Raw genomic sequence first — 24,122 nt, forward strand, 5'->3', positions numbered from 1 at the left:
AACCATACTTGACCAAAAAACCTATACTTTTTTTTAATTTCAGCTGTTAAAATTAATTTCTTTTTTTCTGACATGACAACAGCCACAATAAAATAATGATATATATATAAAAACATATTTTTACATCCTTAGTACATGATTCTCAGATTTATCAAATGGAGATAGTTAAATTAAATTATCTTATATAATAATTTAATTATATTAATTTTAAAGTTTTAGAGTTTTGTTAAAAAAAGATTTTCTTTTAACTAAAAACCACACCTTTACTGAGGGTAATAAAACCTTATTAAGGTGCTTCTTGTTTGGCATGTGTTTTTTTTTTTTTTTTTTAAACTTAATTTTCCTAAATTCCTAAAGAAAAACTATATAGGTTTCATGGTTACATACAATAGTTAAATAATTATCTTTTTAATGAGGTAACAACAGCCAAAAAATCACTGAAATTGTTTAACCTTATATTAGAAATATATCTAGTCTTATTATAATTTGGGATATATTATATATAATATATATCAAAAAGGGATAAAAAAATTAAAGAAATAGATAAAATTTTTCTTCTGATTAGTGGTAAAGTATAAAGTAATACCTCCTGCTTGGGGCAAATTCATTAAAAAGATCACACCTGGTCAGAGAGTATAAATTTCTTATTAACATTCATTAAAAATTGCAACATCCTGTAAAACTTAAATCGCAAGGCCTTTTGAATTCACTAGATAAGTAATACACGAGTTTAAGAAAAAAAGGGCTTTCTTTTTACCTGTAAAACACACATGTACTGAGGTAAATAAACCTTATTAAAGTGCTTCTTGTATGCCATGTCTTTAATTTTGACAAAAGTTATTTAAATTTAATTGAAATAAATTTTTTCTGCAACTTTGGAACACATTTCCTTTTTTAAATGGTTATCAAGGATTGCTATGGAAGTTCATTATCATGATTATATTAAATTCTTGGTTTTACAAAACAAAGGTGTGATTTTTAAAATTTATTAAGTTGCTTTATACATGTTATATACTATTTTAAATATATTTTAATAAAAAAAATGTTCACTGCATTATTAACTAAACTCAACTGACACCATAAATCTATACAAGGCTTAAGTAAATGGTGAAAATTGTCCAGTAACCATAAAACATATCTGAAACATTCAAAAAAATTTGAATAACATTGAAAATATTAGGACAATTCAGTTTTAAGATTATTTGATCATTGTTGATCAGCTTGTTTTATTTTATTTTAAAGGTGATATATATATATGTAAGTGTTGATAAATATGGTGTTGAAATTATATTATGTTTATCGTGAAATTTTGGTTTCAATGCCGTATTGAATACATTTTAAATTTCAAATTGTTGTTCAAATTTCTAGCCAGGGGAAATAGCTGTTAAAAACAATTCCTAAATTGATGAAATACAATAGATAGATACAAAAATTAGGTCTAGGTTGGTTAAGACTTAGTCGAGTATGGTTCAGACTAGGTCGAGTATGGTCCAGACTAGGTCGAGTATGGTTCAGACTAGGTCGAGCATGGTTCAGACTAGGTTGAGCATGGTTGAGACAAAAATAAAATGGTTAAGTACAGGTCGAGTACAAGTTCAGACTGTTAAGTATGGTTCAGACTACAGTCGAGTATAATCAAGTAAATTTCAGACCAATTCAGACTGGTCGAGTAAAAATCAGTACAGTCGAGTACAAATATAGGCCATTTCAGACTTTTACTGGTTTGTAGTGTAAGTTAAGTGTTAAATACTTTTTACAAAATCATGTACTTTTGTAACATTTACATGTTTATGAAGTGTTAGTAATAAAAACAAAACCAATATTGTAAGCATATAACCTAATTGTTCAAACAGTACATTTAAAATATAAAAAAAAACACTAAAAAAAAATTAAGCTGAAAACTGAGATTCTCATCCTGAGCACCTACCACACAATAACTTAAATCAACTACATGCTTAAAGAATAAGTAGAAAAAAAACATTGAAAAACACATTCTACAAATCATAGGCCGAGTTTTTTTCTCTTTATTTGTTTACATAAATTATGGTAGGCCGAGTTTGTTATAATCCGAGTTTGCTATAGGCCGAGTTTGTTTATTATCCCGGCAGCAGTGCTTACGAGCATAGCACTGTTATTAAAGTGTATGGATTAAAAATAGAAAATTGAATATTCATTGTGAACAATAAATAAATATGAAAATCCTATACCCGAGCGACTGTGATATTTATTGTTGGATTTGACTTCTATGTGATGGTGTGTCTAGATTGTTAGAAGAAGATAACAGATAACATATAAATGTGGAACGTGAACTTATCGTTTCCATCCCCTCCTCGCGGTATACCTTTTTTGAGTTGCAGAAATGGGTGATGATTTGTTGTTTGTACCTGAATCAAGTTTGCAGCAGCCTACAACGTCCAAAAGACAAAAACTGACATCCACGGTTTCTTTTGACAATTTAGTGTCACACTGGGGCCTAAATAATTTAGAGATATTAGGTCTTTTCTATGCAGAGAAGCCTGTTGACATTAACACACTTCTTGATAAATCGTTGTCGTACAATTCACAAATATTGCATTTGTCACCAAGATTGAAGACATTTATAACAATTCTAGAACGATTTCTCAATTTTGATGTCAGTTTACCAGATGATTATTCCGAAGGTGAACAAAGGGAAGATAGACGAGCACGATGGACAAATGAAATGGAAGCATTAGCCAGGTGTAAAATAGAGGCAGATAAAGTGTATAAATATGAAGAAGTTATTGATAATGAAACGCAAATTGATAATGATTTATTATGGTAAACATTGTAATTTAAAATTTATGCAATGGTCATTAAACATGTTTAAAAAACTGACATAAGGCTGGTCAGAAGAACCAGATGAAACAAATATTTTTTGCTCTATCTAAAATTTACCAGCTGCTCTAAATGCAAATATTTATACATCTCACACAACCTAACGGATGCCCCACTCTTACAAGAGTTTTACTGCCGGTTTGACTAAGACCAAGAGTGACAGTATTTTGATTCTGCAGTCACCCTGGGGGTGCATGAACATTATATTAGAATTGATTATGTTGATCATTTAAAATAATTAATATTTAAATGATATAAGTACTTTTCACAAGTTATGGATATAAAAATATGGATTAACGAGATGTGGTAAGATTGCCAATAATCCCTATTTTTATATCCACTAAAGATTAAATGACAAAGATGTAAATTTAAACCATGTAAACAATTCCAGGTCACAATTTAGTTTTTTTGAAAGACGTAAAATTGTAATGACTAACAGTCAGAGCTCAGACATTAGTAAGTCTTATTTTTCCTTTGAACCAGAGGTCAAATTTTTAATTGTGATGGGTTGTCACCCTTTATTTTTAAACAAAATATATGACCTTTAATAAACAAGCATGACATTGAAGTCAATTAGTATTAAGCAAACAATTTTTGATCTGAATCAAAATGTTGCCAATATTGACTTATTCAAGTTAATAAATTACAAAAATGGCTAGCTTCAAGATCTTTTTTATCCGCGTTTAACGTTAATGGTAAATTTTGGTGCATGACGATAAAATGTAAACGTTCAACTTTCAAATTATTTCGGACTATAAGAAACCACAATCAATCAACAGATCAATGGATGTGAGTTCAATGTTGGATTATTCGAACAAGCTTGAAGGTCTCTAGTGCTTGGTTTGAATTATAGCAGAGCTAATATATTGTAATGATCCAAGGACTATTGAATAAAAATGTAAAGGTACATCAACGTACTGATATTAATTGTAGTTTCATAATACATTACACAGAAACACAAAATCTTGGCCACAATATATATATAAAATGAGATATGGTATGATCGAGTACCAAAGGACAAACTGGACAATAATGTTAACAGCTACAGACTACCTTGAACCCTATACTGCATACCTTTTCCTGTTTGGATCCTATAGGTTTAACCGACGACATTGATAATTTTGTTTTGTTTATTTTGTTTTATAATCGTGTCATGAATAATAGATTTTGATTTGTTATAAAAGCAAAAGCTAAGTACCATGAATACCAAAGACATTAAAATGTTTGTAGACATCACTAATTGTTACTCAAATAAAAAGCTAATGATGTTACCACTTGTTCTTTTTTCATGTGATGATAAAGACCAGAAGGAGGAGTTCTTTACTATTGCATGAAATAAGTGCCTGTGTCATTGTCACTTGAAGCGCACATTTACTGAACCATACATGGGCAGATCCTGGATTCTTTCAAAAGGCGAATTTGCCCGTAACCAGAACAGAAAATGGCAGGAGAATTTTTTGACGATTTTGGCCAAAAAATAATTTTCCAAGCCAATGGAAAAAAAAAAACGTGCTCCTTGACTTTATAAAGGCTTCTGTCATACTGTATGAGTAAACGTCGAATCTATAATCGACTCCATATGTATAAAATTTATGAAATCACAAAAGAGACCAAAGGTCCAAAGCTGTGTTTCAAAACATGTATTTGCTTTTTTATTTTACATTTCGTACATTCACTAATTATACTGATTAACCAGTTTACTTTACACTTTACTTTAAAAATTAAACTACAAAAGCATTATAACCATCATGCAGTTTAAAGACATAATTATAATACCTAATTGGCATAGTTTATGACAGTCAGTTGTCTTTAAAACTTATTCTAATAAAAAATAATAACTATAAATGAATCCAAACAGCTCGAAAGTTATCAATTGGGCAAACAGATCCAATACAGGTCAAATATTAACCTTCAACAAAGTGCAAAATAGATGTCTTATAGTTAGCAAGCTATAAAACCCCCTTGATGACTAAAAGCGAAAGAAATTCAAATGTACATTGATCAGATGAGCAAACTCTAGCCCCTTCCCTTAACCCGGAATATTGGTGTAACAACTGACTTAAATTAGTTGAACAGGTGCTTTACTTGTAAGATCGTTTTACTTAGCACAATAACAAATAAAAAAATAAACACGTAACAAAGTAACAAAAAACGAAATATTAATTTAAGATTACTCGCAGTTACTGAAATCTGGCCACTCAAAACCAAGATTTATATTAAACAAGTTTAAAATAACTTTAAACAAGGTCGCTCATTGCAGAAAATCATATCAGCATATTGCAATGTAATGGTTAATCATAATCTTGTATAATCTTTATCTTTATTAGATTTTAATATCATATTTAATTATCAATCTTTTAGATGACACAGGCTGAAACGTTTTCATGATAACAAAACGTCTCTGTTCTACTGGTAACTTGATATCCCTTCTTACATAATATGAGCTATGATGAGGTTGGTAACCTGTAGAATCTGGAAGTCTTGGTACAGACTTGAAAAAAAATAAACGGGTTTTATTTTCTTCATGACGATAAAAAATTCGACTGACTTTGACGAATCACGTTAATTTTTTTCTAATAATAACGGTAACAGTTAATTATTTAAGACCTCTGAAGAATCATGATAAGGATATTTTGACGAATCACGATAAAATTTTAATCAATTTGACGCTAACGGTAGCAGAAAATGACCGTTTGATGCCTGAAGGTAAAGGGCATTACCTCCCTCATTTATAAGAACTAAAACTGGAAAAAAACTTAGTGGTAAGGAAAAAGGGTTCTTGAAAGCAGGTTCTTGTAAATTCTCAGCAAAGTTGTAATTTTCATAGGTAATGTACTTTGGCCACAAATTCAATATTGTTCAATAAATGTGTTTTCATCCTTTTCTATGCAACAGCATTTCATCTTTTTTTTTTTACATTTCTAAATATGATAATGTTTTTTTGAGCCTCTAATTCAATATTGTATCCTGCTGCACATGCTAAAAATATTTTGTTTGCATTTACAAGACTTTTTTGATATTTTACAGTCTATTTGATAGTATAATGGCGTCTGTGAGAGAGTTTTATAATGACCTGAAACAATTTATGGTAGACAGTAAACTGAATCGCTGTACAGAGGGTTCATACAGAGAACTCAGCAGAGCATTTTTAAAAGCATGTGGACTTGGAATCAGGTAAAATATTTAATCAGATGGATTATTTGATAAAATTGTGATTATCTAGATTTTGCAGTTTTAAAACAAACAATTGTTTTTTCAATATCTATGATAACATATTTGGCATATAGGAACAAGAACTTTTTTTTTACTCAACAGCACTAAAAAGACACACTATAAAATATCAATTGAAATGGCTTAACTTGATCAAAAAGACATATAAACAAAAAACAAGTAAACATACACTGAACGACAGAGACTAAAATCAATTAAAACACATCCCAGGGATTAAGTGTTATAATGCCATGGACAGTCAAAGAAGACATGACTTGTGCAATGCCAAAATAAAAGTATCGATAGGCAGTAGGATAGTTAGGAATTAACCTTAAAATAAATATGTATCATGTTATATATAGATAAAGCAATCTCTAAATAGAAAATAAACGTGGATGTGTTTATACATCCCAAAAAAACATTCGAAAAGAATACAAATTTAGTTATGTTTTAATTTGTTAATGACAAAATCGATGTTAGTGCCAATGTAAACAATATTCAAAGATCTTATTACAACATTAATAAGATAACCTTTACTAATAAGTTTGTTTAAAGGTTTGATGAGTTTACACGGATCACATAGTGATTTCTGCGCTTTTAGTACAATATTACTGTAAAAGTTAGGATGTGAAATACCGTTTTTGATAAGTTTACTTATGAAAGAATTTAGTAAATGTTTTAAGAAGTCTATGGTATCGAAATCCCTGACTTAATAATTTACCAGTGATGCATTGATTATGTTCGTTAAAATCATGCATGATTAACATATTCATTGTCTTCTTGCATTATTTGTTACAGAAAATTGGACACAATTGTATAATAATTTTCATTACAAACCTATCAAAGGGAGACAATTCAAAGTTATCAATGGTTAAATATGAAAAGGGGTTATTGAAATACAAATTGTAAGAATTTGATATCAGATGGTTTTTACAATTTTATAAATATTAATTGAAAAAATAACTCTTGATTTTTATTCAAATTAAATATAATGTCCAGTGACTGTGGATTGAAAAATATTCAGTTTTTTTGAAACTTATATTTGATTAGCAAATTAAATATCAAAATAGGTAAAAATAACCCTATGTCAACCTCTTTTAAAAAGGAGAATCAAGAATACCTGAAAAATAAGAATACAAAGAAAAATCCATAGGAAAAAAATGTTCATGTAACTTAATCGTGTTATAATATAATTTCTCTAATTACACCATTTATCCCTTTCCTGACCCGTTGATTATTTTTATATAATCTATGTGGTTCGTTTGATCTCAGTTCTTCATTGGTCAAATTTTGATTATGACATCAAATTTTCTTGCTTATCTGAATTTCCTATTGGGACGTCATGAAAAAAGGCAACCATGCCTGATGACGTCACATACAAAGAACAAATCTTTTTGCAGATCACTCGAAAAGAAGGATTGAATTTGTCTGCATATCATTTAAAATTAATAAGAGAAACAGATTCCACCACCAAATCTTGTGCAATATGATATTTATCCACTCCCGACAGTTAAATACTTTCTGATACAATTGATTAATATTTGGAGCATTATATTTGTGCTAGTAATGACTTATATACAATGGCAATTCACATTTTCAACTTGGTAGTGACATTACCCTCCTTATTTCTATCAACCGCTTCAGTGGTCTCATAGTAGCATGTTCTCCCCAAGCAGGTAAGGTTGTGGGTTTGATTAGACTAGGTCAAACCAACCATTTTTAAAGGCAGTGCTTTAATGCCTTTCTAGTTGCCGAGTTAATCCTTCCTTCCTCGATATCCAACTTATCTACGTGGGGGGTCATTAGACTCCAAGTAGATCCGGAAATGTTGAATTCTCTCCTCTTCTTATTGCGATATAAAATGTTTTTTGTTTCATTTCATTTACATTGGGAAATAGAGAAACGATCATTGTGTTTTGTTAGTTTTAAAAACTTTTGATATATTAGTATTTTGCATTATAAGCAGTCAACCGATTGACAAACTAGAATTATTTGAATTCCGTGTGGAAAGAGCTCGGGTTAATTTCGAGTGTTATCTGCAATCTAGATGTTTATAAATCATTTCAGTCGTTGATATAATAATTAAAGGTCGACTGAACATGAATTATATTATACAATTTAAAGCGCATTTCTGTTTATGCACGTGAACCCGTCTAACGTTATTTTCGCAGTTATATAAAGTAGCAAATTATCGTTCCTGAATAGGTGGCGCCGTGGTAGCGGATCCTGTTCCTCTACTTCCGGTTTCTGCACTGTGCAACTATTTCAGTTATATTTTTAATTAACGATGCCAAGTACTTGTTGTTGTGTACCTGGATGTCATTTAAGAGGAGGACATGCATTTCCAAATGACTTAAAAAGAAGGAAAAGTTGGATCAACGCCATGACCCATACGCAGATTGGACGAGAACACGATGATATCGTGGAGTCCATCTCAATCAGCTGTTGTTTGCAAGGCACATTTTACTGAAAAAGACTACGTGCAGGAAACTATTCATGGTAAAACTCTATTTTCTTTGTGAAATATATAGTTATATATGTAATCGCCATGCGAATAAACCAAAGTCTGTTTACAACCGCAATTATCGTTTTAGAATAAAAGGGGGTGGGTAATTCAAGACGTCATAATGTTTTGGATTACGATTCAATGTGATCTGTTTAAGATTTTTTGGTGATTGCTACAATTATAATGATTTCTTACAAGAGGTATATCATACTGAGAATTATTTTAGCAGTAATTATGCTAATGTAGTAATGACAGGAATGCATAAGCTATGCCTCATAGACTTTCTTGAAAAATATCAATGACAATGTTAACAGGAACAAAACAATGACATGCTCTCATCTATATTAAAGTTATTTAGGTACAAACAATGTAAGTTTGTTGCATAAGTCTTTCATTGTTTGTCCTTTGGATTTACATAACATACATTGAATCAGGCAAACATAGTTTTATCCAGATTGTAATGAATAAATCTAGTTAATATTTCGCCAGGTAGTACAAAGTATACATTGCTAATGGAAGTTCATTTAATTATAAAAAAACTAATGTTTTATAACCTTTTTCAGGGCGCAAACCCACCATACAGAGACTTAAGTCTACTGCAATTCCCAGCCTATTTTCCTGGACCAAGCAAGAGACTGAATCGTCCGCAAAAAGAAAGATCAGGGCAGTTTCCTGTGAAAACAAAAGAACTAAACTTGATGAATATTGTAGTAAAAATCTAGAGGAAAGTTTTGATTGTAAAGTTGGTTTTCCTGAAGAAGTCATTCATACTGCAGAATGGATTTATGACTGTCCACCACCAACTGCCGAGCTAATGTTGAGCTTCACAGATGGAATTACGCAAACACCATCAATGCCTATGTTTTCAGCAGAGAATTTTGAAATGAAGACACGTGACACAGCCATGCATTTTTATACCGGTTTAGAGTTGTATACTAAATTTTTATTTGTTTTGACCACACTTGGTCCAGCAGCACATTGTTTGAGATACATATATTTTCAAATTGATAGGGTGTCAGTTGAAAATCAGTTTTTTTATGACTTTGATGAAATTGAGGCATCATACTACCAACTTTGAACTGTCTAGATTCTAGATTGAATCTAGTGTTAAGAATATTGTGTATACATGGATTGTTTTTATGTCTAAACAGAGGTGTGAGGCTAACACTTGGCCATCTAGTGGTTTAGTCAGGTATTTTTCACCATCCAACTTCAAATTAAAGTTTCCTACGACTTGGATTATTATTGACAGCACAGAATATCCCGTGATAAAACCTAAAGCTCCTAGAGCTCAGGCAACCTTTTCATCAAATAAAAACAGAAACACTGAAAATTCTTGAATGTTTGACACCTGGTGGTTTAGTCAACTATGTCTCTATGTCACATAGAGCGAATTATTGGACTTGACAAAACATACAAAATTCTAATAAATCCTATGAATGGAACTGAAACAAAACTTTCATCTGAAATAACATTTAGTTGTTTTATGTTGTGTAATTTTAGAACTTGTATTGTGCCAAAGGATGCATAAATAAAAGTGACGCAATGAATTTTGTTCTGATATATATATATTTACAATTACATGCACATGTAAATTGTAATGCATATAAAAATAAGGAGATGTGGTATGATATTCAGTGAGTTTATCAAACTAAAGTGCATAAGAAATGGGTTTAAGCAGTTACAGGTGTTACTGTCACCGTACAATCTCCAACAATGAGAAAAACTCGTACCCTGTAAAAAATTTCAGAGATCTTACAACTAAGTTTTGTTGTCTCACCTTGACTTTGGTGAATTTTTTATATCTGTTGATGTAAATATAAAAAAGAAGATGTGGTATGATTGCCAATGAGACAACTCTCCACACATGCACAAGAGACCAAATGACACAGAAATTAACAGCTATAGGTCACAGTACGGCCTTCAACAATGAGCAAAGCCCATACCGCACAGTCAGCTATAAAAGGCCCAGAAATGACAATGTAAAACAATTCAAACAAGAAAACTAACGGCCTATTTTATGTAAAAAAAATGAACAAATATAACAAATATGCAACACTTAAACAAACAACAACCACTGAATTACACTTTTATAGGCTCCTGACTTGGGACAGGCACATACATTGTACATGTACATACAGAATGTGGCGGGCTTAAACATGTTAGCGGGATCCCAACCCTCCCCCTAACCTGGGACAGTGGTGTAACAGTACAATATAAGAAAGAACTATAAAAATCAGTTGAAAGAGGCTAAACTCATCAGATGGATAAATACAAATACAAGTGGACGTGGTCGGGTAGTTGTACATCCAAACAACAATGAAATTCAATTCATATAACCGATTTCAAGTTCATTGACTACATTTATTCAGAAACTATAATATGTCAAATATTTAATTACAATCCAAATTCAGACCTGTATCAAGCTTGAATATTGTGTCCATTTTTGCCCCAGCTGTTCAGGGTAGTACCTCTGCGGGTGTATCCAGCTGCGCTCAGCAATCAGTTTATTTCTTAATTAAGAACTCCTTTTTTAACGACCGCAAACAAATTTTTGTGGTCGTATATTGGTATGACGTTGGCGTCGTCGTCCGAAGACACATTAGTTTTCGCACTCTAACTTTAGTTTAAGTGAATGGATCTCAATGAAATTTTAAAATAAGGTTCAATACCACAAAAGGAAAGTGGGGATTGATTTTGGGGGTTATGGTACCAATAGTTAAGGAATTAGGGGCCAAAAAGGGGCCAAAAATAAGCATTTTTGTAACTTCCAGACATAACTTGTGTGTAAGTGTATGGATCTCTCTGACATTGTACCACAAGGTTCCATATCACAAAGGGAATGCTGGGATTGATTTTTGGGGGTAATTGCCTCCAAATTTTAGGAATTAGGGGCCAAAAAGGGGCCAAAAACAAGCATTTTTCTAGTTTCATGACAATAACTTGTGTGCAAGTCTATGGATCTCTCTGACATTGTATCACAAGGTTCCATATCACAAAGGGAATGCTGGGATTGAATTTGGAGGTAATTGCCTCCAAATTTTAGGAATTAGGGGCCAAAAAGGGGCAAAAAACAAGCATTTTTCTAGTTTCATGGCAATAACTTGTGTGTAAGTGTATGGATCTTTATGAAATTGTACTACAAGGTTCCATATCACAAAGGGAAAGCTGGAATTGAGTTTGGGGGGAATTGCCCAAAAAGTTTAGGAATAAGGGGCCAAAAATAAGCATTTTTCTAGTTTCCAGATAATAACTTGTGATCAAGTGCATGGATCTCTCTGAAATTTTACTGCAAGGTACCATACCACAAAGGGAATGCTAGGATTGATTTTGGGGGTAATTGCCTCCTAATTTTAGGAATTAGGGGCCAAAAAGGGGCAAAAAACAAGCATTTTTCTAGTTTCATGACAATAACTTGTGTGTAAGTCTATGGATCTCTCTGACATTGAATCACATGGTTCCATATCACAAAGGGAATGCTGGGATTGATTTTGGGGGTAATTGCCTCCAAATTTTAGGAATTAGGGGCCATAAAGGGGCAAAAAACAAGCATTTTTCTAGTTTCATGGCAATAACTTGTGTGTAAGTGTATGGATCTTTATGAAATTGTACTACAAGGTTCCTTATCACAAAGGGAAAGCTGGGTTTGAGTTTGGGGGTAATTGCCCTAAACGTTTAGGAATTTGGGACCAAAAAGGGGCCAAAAAACAAGCATTTTTCTAGTTTCCAGACAATAACATGTGTTCAAGTGTATGGATCTCTCTGAAATTGTACTGCAAGGTACCATACCACAAAGGGAAGGCTGGGATTGAGTTTTGGGGTGATGAATCATAAGGGGGTTCAAAAAATTTGGGGGGGGATTCTTTTTCCTTTTTTTTCTTTAAAATTTTCCATTTTAAATTGGTTATTTCTGATTTATATATAAAAGCAAATAATAATGATATGGTTTGAATAGGTAAATTGAATTTTTTTAAGTATCTTAGACCACTTTCATTCTGTGTCAGAAACCTATGCTGTGTCAAATATTTAATTACAATCCAAATTCAGTGCTGAATCAAGCTTGAATGTTGTGTTCATACTTGCCCCAACTGTTCAGGGTTCGACCTCTGCGGTCGTATCAAGCTGCGCCCCAGCGGAGCATTTTATTTCATTCAAAAATTACTTTATGCTTGGAAATATAATTTTGCTTGGAGTTGAAAGAGTTGACATGTTGCAATGTACATTTACTCTACATAGTTCTATGGTACCAAATCAAAAGTTTATATAAAGAAAGAAGTCAAAGGTTTCCCATCATAGTTTAGTTACATACATTTTTTTTGTACCCGAGGTCGTTGAATATAGATCATTATATAAATAAGGAGATGTGTTATGATTGCCAATGAAAAAACTAAGGATTTTCTTATCCAAGGAATAGATTACCTTAGCCGTATTTGGCACAACTTTTTGGAATTTTGGGTCCTCAATGCTCTTCAACTTTGTACTTGTTTGGCTTTGTTACTATTTTGATCTGAACGTCACTGATGAGTCTTATGTAGACGAAACACACGTCTGGCGTATTAAATTATAATCCTGGTACCTTTGATAACTAATTTGACTATAAACATAGATAAAAAAGGTACAAACTGGACATAATGCACTAGTTCATAAACAAGTGAGAACAATCGCCTTCATATAGTGCTCAGAATATGACATTCATAAAACTTATTCAATATCATTAGAGAACTCTAAATCTTAAATACTGAAAGCCACCTCTGATAAGTACACTGTACTATGCAAGATAATGATATAACTGGACTTAAAATACACACAACCTGTAATTAACTGCCTTTACAGCGCTTTCGTGCTTTGATTTAAATTGGTATTAGCTGCTTCTTGCAATTGGCTATGAAAAACAGCATTAAAGAGTAAGGCCAAAGACTGGTTGGCTCAGAGTCATAATAATGTGTCCTGGTAGAATGACATTCCACCCTTAATGATTATTTATATGCAACAGGTGTTTGACACATATTTCGTACATGTATGAATATACAATTCTAATACAATACTGATGACACATAATTATAATTTTCAAAAGGAAAGGAAGTCTTGGAACGTTATCATTAGAATGTTAGCAATAAAACATATGTAGTGATATATATATATATGAGAGATGAAGATTTCAATATTTTTTTAGATTGAATTGTTTCCCTTTATACAATGATACATGTACAGTTATTGAAATTAAGTTTGGAAATTATTTTTATTCTTAAAAATTACTATTTGTAAATCAAGACAATATAATTCAGAGGTTATATTCAAAATGGTTTCTCTATACACAGTCACTTGACCGTGTTATTGTATCAGTCAGAAATGTTAGCTAGTTGAGCTCTAGCCTCAATGAATTATTTTCACAATTTAGGGTGGGGTTTTTTTCCTATGTGTTTTGGGAGCTTGCACAATTAAAGATATATTAGAGACAGAACTGCACTTAGTAACAGCAGAAAAATGTAAACTGTAAGTCAAGGGAGACAATTGGTGGAGTTTGATGTTAGACTTTCATGCAGGTGTGATAATTGTGTTTATGAATTTTTTTATTTTTGATAGAGCTGGAAATGTAATGAACCAAACATTTGAGATTGGAGAGCTGACTGTAAAATCAGTGCCAGACCTGAGATGTTGTTTCCATAGTAACAGTTCAGAAGTTAATTATCAAGTAGAAACTGTTCTTGTGATAGGAGAGGTATATGAAATATTTTACACTGCCAGTGATAGATATTAACTTACATACAAATCACAGTTCAAATATGGTACAGAGAAGGTGGTTAGAGTTATAGTATTTAAATGTTTAACATAAAAATAAAAAATACACTGCTATCATTTATAAATGGCTTTTTTTTGTCTTATTTTAAAAGAAAAGGGTCCAAAGGATTTAATCATTAAACATGATGCTTACAAATTTGTAATAAACTCCAATATTGTGCTTTTCAACCCTACTTTTATATGAAAAAAAAACTGTATAAAGAAAATTGTAAATAGAAAAATAATCTGTCATATGCAGGTAATTATAAGGTTTTATATTAATTTACCAAAAAATTTTGTACAAGCCATGAAGGTAAAAAAAAAATATTTCACCTTCCTTCGTGCTTCCTGATATACATTACTAGGGACTCTGTGGGATTTTTTTAATGAAAAAAATACACAAAAAGAATTTATTATTCGAAATATATATGTGGTAGAAATATACTAGGACAAGAGTTTTCATTTTTATGTTTGACCTTTGACCCCAAGCATCTGCCTGATATTCATGAATATATACCTTTTGTCTGCCAACATTCCAATTTATAATAAAAACACACTTAAAAACTTAGTAATATAACTACCGCAGCACACATCATACACAAAATGAACAGAAAGGATGCAAAAACTAACTATTTTTATAGCGTATGACCATTGTACGTGAAAATCTTATTTCGCACAGGAAAATATGGGAAACTGTACTAGTTAGCACAAAAAATTAAAAAACGAAATTTTCAAATGTTTGGAATTTTTAATTTCCATGTACTTACTATTTGACCATATGATTTACACAAATAGCAGTTTCCTGTTTTAGAAGTGTAGCAAGTATTTAATAAGGCTACCATTGTTGGATGCACAAGTTGGTTTGTCTAAGGTCCAGGGTAAGAACTGAATCCCCCCCCCTATTTCTACCATTTTTTATTATGATAAAATCAAAGAAAATTAGTTTCAATCCACCTTTCCATGTGAAACCCTCTACATCAACTTTAAAGATTTCCAGAATTCAGACAGTAATAATAATTAAATTAAACATACACAATCATAACTTGAAGCAAAGCTGCGTGTCTTTCTTTTTGACGCTTTTGAGTTATAATTTGCAGTAAATATGAAAAACAAATTATGTGCATAATAAATATGATACGTGCCTGGATTTGTGTTTTTAACTTTTATTTCTAATTATTTGTGTGGTTACGTTGCTGTCTTGTTACTTTATACATCTCCTTTCATTCAAGAGCCAAGATAAAAAAAAATTATTGACAGTTTGTTTCATGTCCAGTGGCAAATATTTCAAACACATTCAGGATGAGAACAAACTATAAATAAATGTAATAGGCTTAGCTTGGTTCTGTAATAGGGATCGACCGGGGGAAAGGAGGGAAATTTCAACAGTCACCAGTTGAAAATGTGGGTATAATGGATAGGGCATAAATTTTCTTCCTTGCATCAGGCTACCCACGAAACCATAAAAAAGTTGCTGCAAAAATTCTTAACGTGCAGGGAGCGTGGTACTCTCTCTTCACGAGGCCTCAATTCGTCCCTATTCTAACCGGACGTGGTTGCGTATTCAAACATCCCGCACAACCAAACAGATGCTCCACTTTGCCAAGGGTTTTACTTGTGGTCGGAGGAAAATCATATTTCTATACCACCAGTCACCTTTGGGGTTCAAGGATGAAGACATACTACTGTACATGTCTTGTATGTACAGAAAATGAGAATAACACAGGCCTGTATATACGTAACATATATATGAACATGCACTCTTTCATACATTCAATTCAAAATATGGACTTAAAATATGAAAAATTTCATTATATGTTATGAATTAATCTAATTTAATATGGCCACGTTCAGATATTATTATGTTGGTATCTTCTTCTGAAAAAATTAAAGCTAAATTTCCCTGAATATATTAGACATCCAGACAATTTCCAAAGAGTCTTCATCATTATCAATATTTGGAGTATGGTATCTTCTTGTGTATACTTTGAAGGTCTAACCACAACATTACGAAATTTCTTTAAAAACATATCACCCAATTATGGGTCGAAGCTGTAACTTAGGTAGATTGTTACAAGTATGCATATGTACATTTGTACCACAACAATGAAGAAGAATAGCATACTTTACCAAAACCAATAAAATTGGGAATGGAAATGGGGATGGTCAAAAAGACAACAACTCGCCCAAAGAGCAGAAAAAAGCCGAAGACTACCAATGGGTCTTCTACACAATTAGAAAATCTCGCACCCGGAGGCGGGCTTCAGCTGGCCTCACAATAATAATGTATACTAGTTCATCGAAATGGACGCCACACTAAACTCCAAAGTAACGCTCCTTCTTGTATTTCAGATACAAATCATTTTAGTTATTTTAAGGATGTCTTAATGCAAAAATTTTGAATATCATTTTTAAATATTTTGTTTATACATACTGTTTTAAAACTGTCCCCTACAACAATATATAGCACTAAATAACCTTTTGAATAAATAGATAGATATGTGTAAATTATTTTGTAAAATCTTCAATATGTATTGATTTAAACTCTAGAATACTTCGGATTTGTAACCTCCAAGTAAAAAAACTTGTTGAATAATAAGATGTTATTTTTTTAAAATATTTAATCGAAATATTACAATGCATGTATTTAAATAAATCCGTGTGGTGGTGGATGAAAACGACAACTATTTCACATGAAGGAGTCAAACCAGCTAAGAAAAACTTATTCATCTGTAAATTGATCTTTATACATGACACGATATGTGGTTTATGATTATGATTGGTTTAATGTCCAGTGGCAAACATTTCATATATGCTCAATAAGTTAGCAAATCAAATTATTCATTTATTTATGGTCTTCAAAAATAGACGATCGCGGAATGAAGGGCAGGAAATTAAGACTTCAAACGTTATAGCATGATTGTTAGTATGTGTGTGGATTTGCCTGACAGAAAGTAAAATGCTCTCCGCAAACAAGGCTTCAAATTTAAAGTTGACATACTGTTGCTTCGTATTTATGCATCCGATATAACAAACAGTTAAAGTACAGCCACCTCAATAAGGGTCTTACATCCGAAAAGCCTGGGCCAACAATTTGATTTGAAAAAGGGATAGTATATCCATGCATATTTTTAATTCAGGTTACAAAATGTTCAAGCTTAGAAACATTACATCTGGGATAAAAACAGCTAGATTCAATACAATTTTCTTTAATTTACATATAATATATATAATTTGAAAGGAACTTTAAGATTTTCAGGGATATATAGTTTTAAAAATGATATTATTATGAATGAACGCTGTTACATGTAAATCTAAATCACATTAATATAAACTATATCGTGGTAAAAAATATCTAAATCATATTAATATAAACTGTATCGTGGTAAAAAATCTTAATTCAACTTGATAAATGTTGTTAGATTTTAAACATATACATGCAACAATTTTGCAATTTCGAAATGAATTTAGTGAGTGGTTTAGTGTTTTTTTATTGTAAGCATTTATGTAACTTTCTAAGACCCCGTTTACACCTCTAGTCTAATGTAAACGGGAAAGATCGATCTTCAATCGGACTTAAAAAGTCCACCTCTAGAGGTGGTTTTAAAACGATTGATCTTATTTGAATCGATCTTTCTTCAAGTGTAAACGCTAAGATCGATCGCGAACTGGTCTTTTTAAGAACGATTTAAATAACGATCAGTTCGATTTGGTACAAGGGTAATATTTTAAAGAAGACGTGTTTTATGTAGTATACATATATATGTGTTCCGTGACACAAATCCAATGTTGAATCAAATGCTTATTATAAATATTATACTTGTTTCCTTCAAATTTAATTAATACTGAATGGTAATAACTAAGGACAATCAATAACAAGCTTTTATAGCCGACCAAAGGGTATGGTTTTTTTCTCATTGTTGAAGGCCGTACGATTGCCTATAATTGATTACATCCACTTCATTTGAACTTTGATGGATAGTTGTCTCTTTGGCAATCATACCACATCTCCTTATTTTTATTTTGTTTGTATCCATATTATTTTAAGATAAACATGATGTTGTTAATTCTTTTTTGCTTGTTTTGCTTATTTTAATTTTAATTTTTCGTTAAATCATTTTGGCTTTTCTTTTTCGTCTTGTTTTATGTTTGTTTTGTTATTTTTTTGGGGAAAAGGGGGGGGGGGGGGGGTCGGGGGTATAGTTTATTTTTTTCAACCTTTTTTACAAAACCTGGACCATTCTAATTTTCAAAATAGAAAAATTTAACGTCGCTTGTATTGCATATTTTGTTTGAATTCAATTATAATAATATATATTTTTTCTTTAAAGGAAAGTATTAATTGGTTGAGTAAATAAATTATTTATACTTAACTCTTACTATTGCATTATAATTTTTATTAAGTTATGTGAATTCAAGTGTACAGAATATCCTGCAAAGTACCTCAAACTATTTTTTATAAACAAAGGGAATTAACCCTTATCAGGTATCTATAATGACAATATTCCATGAAGTTAGTTATAGCGAATCTTTGTCGTATTTGTGCAAGTAAATATGTATTCGAATTTATAATCTGATTAAATGACAACAATGGATCGTGAATAACGCAACGTGAATTACGTTCGTCAGTGTAAATTTTTAAGCAGAAATTGAAAGTTTAACTGACTGCATGATGATGTGAACAGTGAATAAATCTAACGTTACGGCGCTTTTTTGGTTCTTTTAATGCTGAACCTTGCCGCCTTTGACGCACTGGCGCCTCGTCAATTCGTAACACATTTACATACACTGGACATTGTTGTAAAAATAATATGTTGTAGATTGCGGGGAGCGATGGATCCTTGAAAAATATGTGAACATGGGGTATCTTTTCCGGGGGAAACTCCAAATTTTGTTGATTTTCTTCAAAATTAGACACTTTATTGACGAAATTGGATTAGGATACCTACAAAATTTTACTGTTCTCAACTTCAGGATGATGCATGCAAAATTTTGATGTCTGTTTACGTTTCTATAAGTAGCGCTAGGTCCCGATAGGATATTAAATTGTTGCATATGATAGCGAAAAATAAACGTTATGGATAATATTACCGATTTTCACATTGTTATGAAATATAGATACAAAAAGGTAAAGTTTGTAACTTTTAGCCTAGTTTGAAGAACTAAAATTCAAGTTTCCTGTGATATTTTATTTTTAACTGACATCGAATGAAAAATTTTTTTTTGTAATTTTTACCAACGTCGATAACACCAATTATGCATTACGGCAGATATGAGTTTATTGACGTGACGTTCCCACAGAGTCCCTAACATTACATCCTAAAACTAATGAAATTTTGCCTTCAGAAGAAACATTTGAAAACAGAAGAATTAAAGGAAGTTTTTGTCTCAATTTATAGATAAAAAAGTGGAAGAGGAATTGGAAATTGCTTCATTCAATGGATTTTAGATCACAACATCTTCAACCTTGTAATGTCCTCGGACAACATGGTGGTCAATTATTACTTGAGACTAACAGTACTAGTTTTAGAATAGGAGTAGATTCAGGACATCAACCTAGTAGACTTGTGTATGGAGCCATTGTTATTGGTACACAGGTAAATCTAAATTTAAGCCAGATGCTTACTATACAGAAAACTAAATTTGAAAGAAACATAAACGTCTACCACAAACTTGGATAAACTCAGGAGATTTTAAAATGTAATAACTTTTTTTCCACATGTGGCTCCAGTCATGTTACTTGGGACTGAATTTGATGATCAAGAAATAAGGACATGACTGTGGCTATGACAAGAGGAATATATTCATTAAGTTATTATTATTTTCGATTATTTAAGTTTGATTGTTTATGTTATAGCAGTGTATGGACAGGAAGTGTGAATCTTTCAACAGCTGATGATATTAGTTTTCAGATTTATAAATGGAAACATATTCATCTGTGATAGTGTTTTATGTCATTTTTTTTTTACTTTCTGGTTGACTGGTAATCAATATCACGCATTCATATTCAGTTTAATTTTTTATGTTCTTAAACATGAGTCTTGTTTGGTGCTAGACCAACACTCTGGATAATATAGGCTAGTTACTGTACTTTCTTTGGCACTTAATTTTAATTCTGAGCAATTTGGTCTTAGATCTCACTCTTAAATGTAACATATGTTAAGTAGAGAAACACCAAAGGAGAAGGTCTGGTAAGGGCTAATTTTGGCTTAAAATTTGAAGTACATCTGATGGAAGATTTTTTTACATTTTTCAAACACTTAAGTTTCTACTTCAGTTGATTCGAACTGATTTGGTCTTTAAAGATGCTCAAATTCAAGCTTTAATATGAAAAATCTATCAAATATGCAATAAAACGTCTCTTTTCAGTGCGGCCACTTCCATTTTAGACAAAAACCGTCTAAAAATTAGCACAAATGCTAAAATTGTGAAGATTTCAGTAATTTTGTATAGTCAGATACTTTTTTTGTATTTCATATCTTTATTCTGTGGATTATTTTGAATTTCAGGTTATTTTTACTGCTCTAGAAATATCTGAACAGCACCTGACTGAAATTGAAAATGTGAAAACATATAAAGGAAGAATGGAAAATGAAAATAGAACTGGCAATTCAACTATTTCATACACAAGACCTTATGACTACTTGAAAGCTTCTGAAAGATCCTTGCTATATGAATCTTTATTGAGGTTCGCCTGTTACCAGAAAGGACTGACATGAAATATTAAACTTATGGATGCCATACTTAAAACAGCAGTTACATAAATATCTTTTTTTAACTGATACAGGATATTGTTCGCTACCTTAGTCATGTTAGTGAAGTTTGATAGATTATTTTTATGAAGATAGAAAAATACAAAGTGTTTGTGTTCAGCAATGTCCACTAACAGTCAGCAGTGTATTTCTGGAAACAGTGATCAAATAATGTGTCTTAATGTCTGAATATAGGAACATTGGAAGTCAATGAATTGTTATTAAAATTAACAGAAAAATCACTCTTTTTATAATGACTTTTAACGACTTTTAAAAAACATTTTTAAACGATAGACATACATATTACTCCCTACTCATGACATGGGCAATTTTATTATTTGATGGTTTAGAAGATGAAGTTGATGGACTTAATTACTTTTACAAATATATATTTGAAAGGCAATATAAATATAAATATAAGGAGATGTGGTATGATTGCCAATGAGACAACTATCCACCAAAGTTAAAATGAAGTGGATGTAAGCAATTTTAGGCAACCGTATGGCCTTCAACAATGAGAAAAACCCGTACTGTATAGTCGGCTATAAAAGGCTTGATATAAAAAATTATGAAACAATTCAATTGAGAAAATTAGCGCGCTAATTTATAACAAAACAATTTACGAAAAACAAATATGACAGACATGAACTTACAACAACTGTTGAACTACAGGCTTCTGACTTGGAAAGGCACATAAAGAATGTGGAGGGTTAAACATGTTTGAAGGCTCCAATGCTTCCTCTTACCTGGGACAATGGTGCAACGGCACAACACAAGAACAAATTATGCAAAACAATAAACGAAAAAAAATGAGAAACAGCAATAAATCACAACCACTCAATGACAGGCTCTTGACTTGGGACAGACACATATAGAATGTGGCAGGGTCAAACATATTTGAAGGCGCCAACCCTGCCCCTAACCTGGGACATTGGTGTAAAGGCACAACATGAAAACAAACTATAAAATTCAGTTGAAAAGGGCTTAACTCATCAGATCGATACAAAGCAGAAAAACATCTAACAAAAACACAGACAGGACGTGACAGGGAATTTATCCATCCCTCATCCCTAACAACAAAAAAGACACATAGTACAGATCTGAGAAAACTTACAGTTACTGACAGCTAGTTCAAAGCCAATAACAACTAATAAAAAAAAAAGATATGTACCTAAGACTAAAATATCAATCAGTACACATCCAACATCCAATGGAATTAGTGTAAAGACATCATTAACAGTCAGAGAAAAACATGACCTTGTGCAATGCCAAAATATTAAATTACTGCTATACATCAAGCTCTAAATCATCCAAACTTTTGACAAATTTTGAGTTATTTAAAACAGACTATCAAAGATATATTCATAACCATAAATTTGATGAAGAGACAAATACATATAGAAATGATTTGAAAAGACTAGCACTGAAGATGTTCTTTAGTTAAAGCAGGCACACTAACTGTTACACTAGCGTCTTCGGCACTCAGCCCCCTGTCCATACAATAACAAATGATAGTTGGAGTTATATTAGAATTAGTGCAGAATAATCATGAACTCTATGATAAGGTATAAGTTAATGGAAACACCAAGGACAATGTGACAATAGTATATTCCACATTGAAAATTTTGAAGGTTTAGAAATATTGGATTGTATAAATTAAATGCACTTTTTAAAATGAAACTTGCAGGATATGAAGGTAAATTTTAACCAGTTGTTAGTATTTTAAAAAAATGGAGAAATCATTGTCATAATTTCCATGTTTTACTTCATTAGGTACACTTGTCTCCATCTGAAAAATATAGTATATATAGAGAAACTGTGTGAACGACAAAAATGACCAGGAATTTGTGATCTATAAGATTTATAATGACTGTCAAATCAGAATTTTTTGCGTACATCTTTTATTGCAATTTTTGAAAAATGAACAAATGTTCTTATGTTGTACTGTTACATCACTGTCCCAGGTCAGGGGCAGGGTTTGGCGCCAACAAACTAGTTTAACCCCGCCACATTCTGTATGTACTTGTCCCAAGTCAGGAGCCTGTAATTCAGTGGTTGTATTTTGTTGCCATATATCATATTTGTCAAATTTGTTTTGTTTCCTGTTCATTTTTTTGTACATACATCATGCCGTTAGTTTTCTCGTTTGAATTGTTTTACATTTGTCATTTTATAGCTGGAATATGCGGTATTTGTTTTGCTCATTGTTTAAGGCCGTACGGTGACCTATAGTTGTAAACTTCTATGTCATTTTGTCTCTGGTGTAGAGTTGCCTCATTGGCAATTTTACCACATCTTCTTATTCAAGTTTATAAAAAGAGAGAATATATAAAAATAGTGATTTCAGATTTAAAAGGCGAGGTTTTTGTATTTTGTGAAACATATCCCTCTGCAATGTTTGCAATTATAAGTACATTGCTAAAATTTATGAATTTACAGTAAGTAAATTCTTAAAATTTAAGGATAATTTTCCCTGAAAAACTTTTACTGTATTCAAAAATGTTCTCCGAGTGCACCTGGATAAAACCTGGCCACAATTATATACAAAGTGTGTGAAACGTGGCTGTCACTATTGTTAAACGTATAAAGGTTGGTTGTGAGCAATTCAGTCTCCTGAGATTCTCTTAAGTTTTACGAATGATTTGTACGTTTGGCATATGTAAAACCTTCTAGGTTGCAGATTGCAGTTTGTAAAATAGTAGCATTTCTATTTTGCTAGAAATTTGGTCGGGTGGGAAATTTGGACTGCCGCTTGAAAACAATTGACCAGGTAATGTTGGATAGAGCCAGATATTTTGCCTTGCAACAGGTCACCTACAGACCTATCAAACAGTTGTTGCAAGGGTTCGTAACGTGCAGAGAGCGTTGCAGAATTGATTTATACATTAAATATTTTGCATGAGTTGCTACAAATGTATTCTTGAACCAGTAAAATTTGATATCATGATGCTCCATTGGTAAACGTTTTGTCGTACAAGAGAGCACAAGAATATATAGATTAAATAAAATTTAAAAATCATCCA

General features: G+C 31.8%; 2 protein-coding genes across 2 annotated transcripts; both read left to right on the forward strand.

The window, feature by feature from the left end:
• Positions 1 to 2,329: 2,329 nt before the first annotated feature.
• LOC127726246 (uncharacterized) lies at positions 2,330 to 21,332 on the forward strand. The gene is made up of 5 exons (XM_052233550.1): positions 2,330 to 2,799; positions 5,884 to 6,030; positions 14,156 to 14,291; positions 19,747 to 19,944; positions 20,857 to 21,332. Exons 1-5 carry the CDS (start codon positions 2,360 to 2,362, stop codon positions 21,064 to 21,066), a joined length of 1,131 nt encoding a protein of 376 aa, XP_052089510.1. The 5' UTR covers positions 2,330 to 2,359; the 3' UTR covers positions 21,067 to 21,332.
• LOC127726247 (uncharacterized) lies at positions 7,893 to 10,122 on the forward strand. The gene is made up of 2 exons (XM_052233551.1): positions 7,893 to 8,565; positions 9,136 to 10,122. The coding sequence occupies exons 1-2, from the start codon at positions 8,481 to 8,483 to the stop codon at positions 9,648 to 9,650; spliced, it is 600 nt and encodes a 199-aa protein (XP_052089511.1). The 5' UTR covers positions 7,893 to 8,480; the 3' UTR covers positions 9,651 to 10,122.
• Positions 21,333 to 24,122: the final 2,790 nt, after the last annotated feature.

Source organism: Mytilus californianus, unplaced genomic scaffold (genome assembly GCF_021869535.1).
Source record: "Mytilus californianus isolate M0D057914Y unplaced genomic scaffold, xbMytCali1.0.p SCAF_17, whole genome shotgun sequence".
NCBI classification, from domain to species: domain Eukaryota; kingdom Metazoa; phylum Mollusca; class Bivalvia; order Mytilida; family Mytilidae; genus Mytilus; species Mytilus californianus.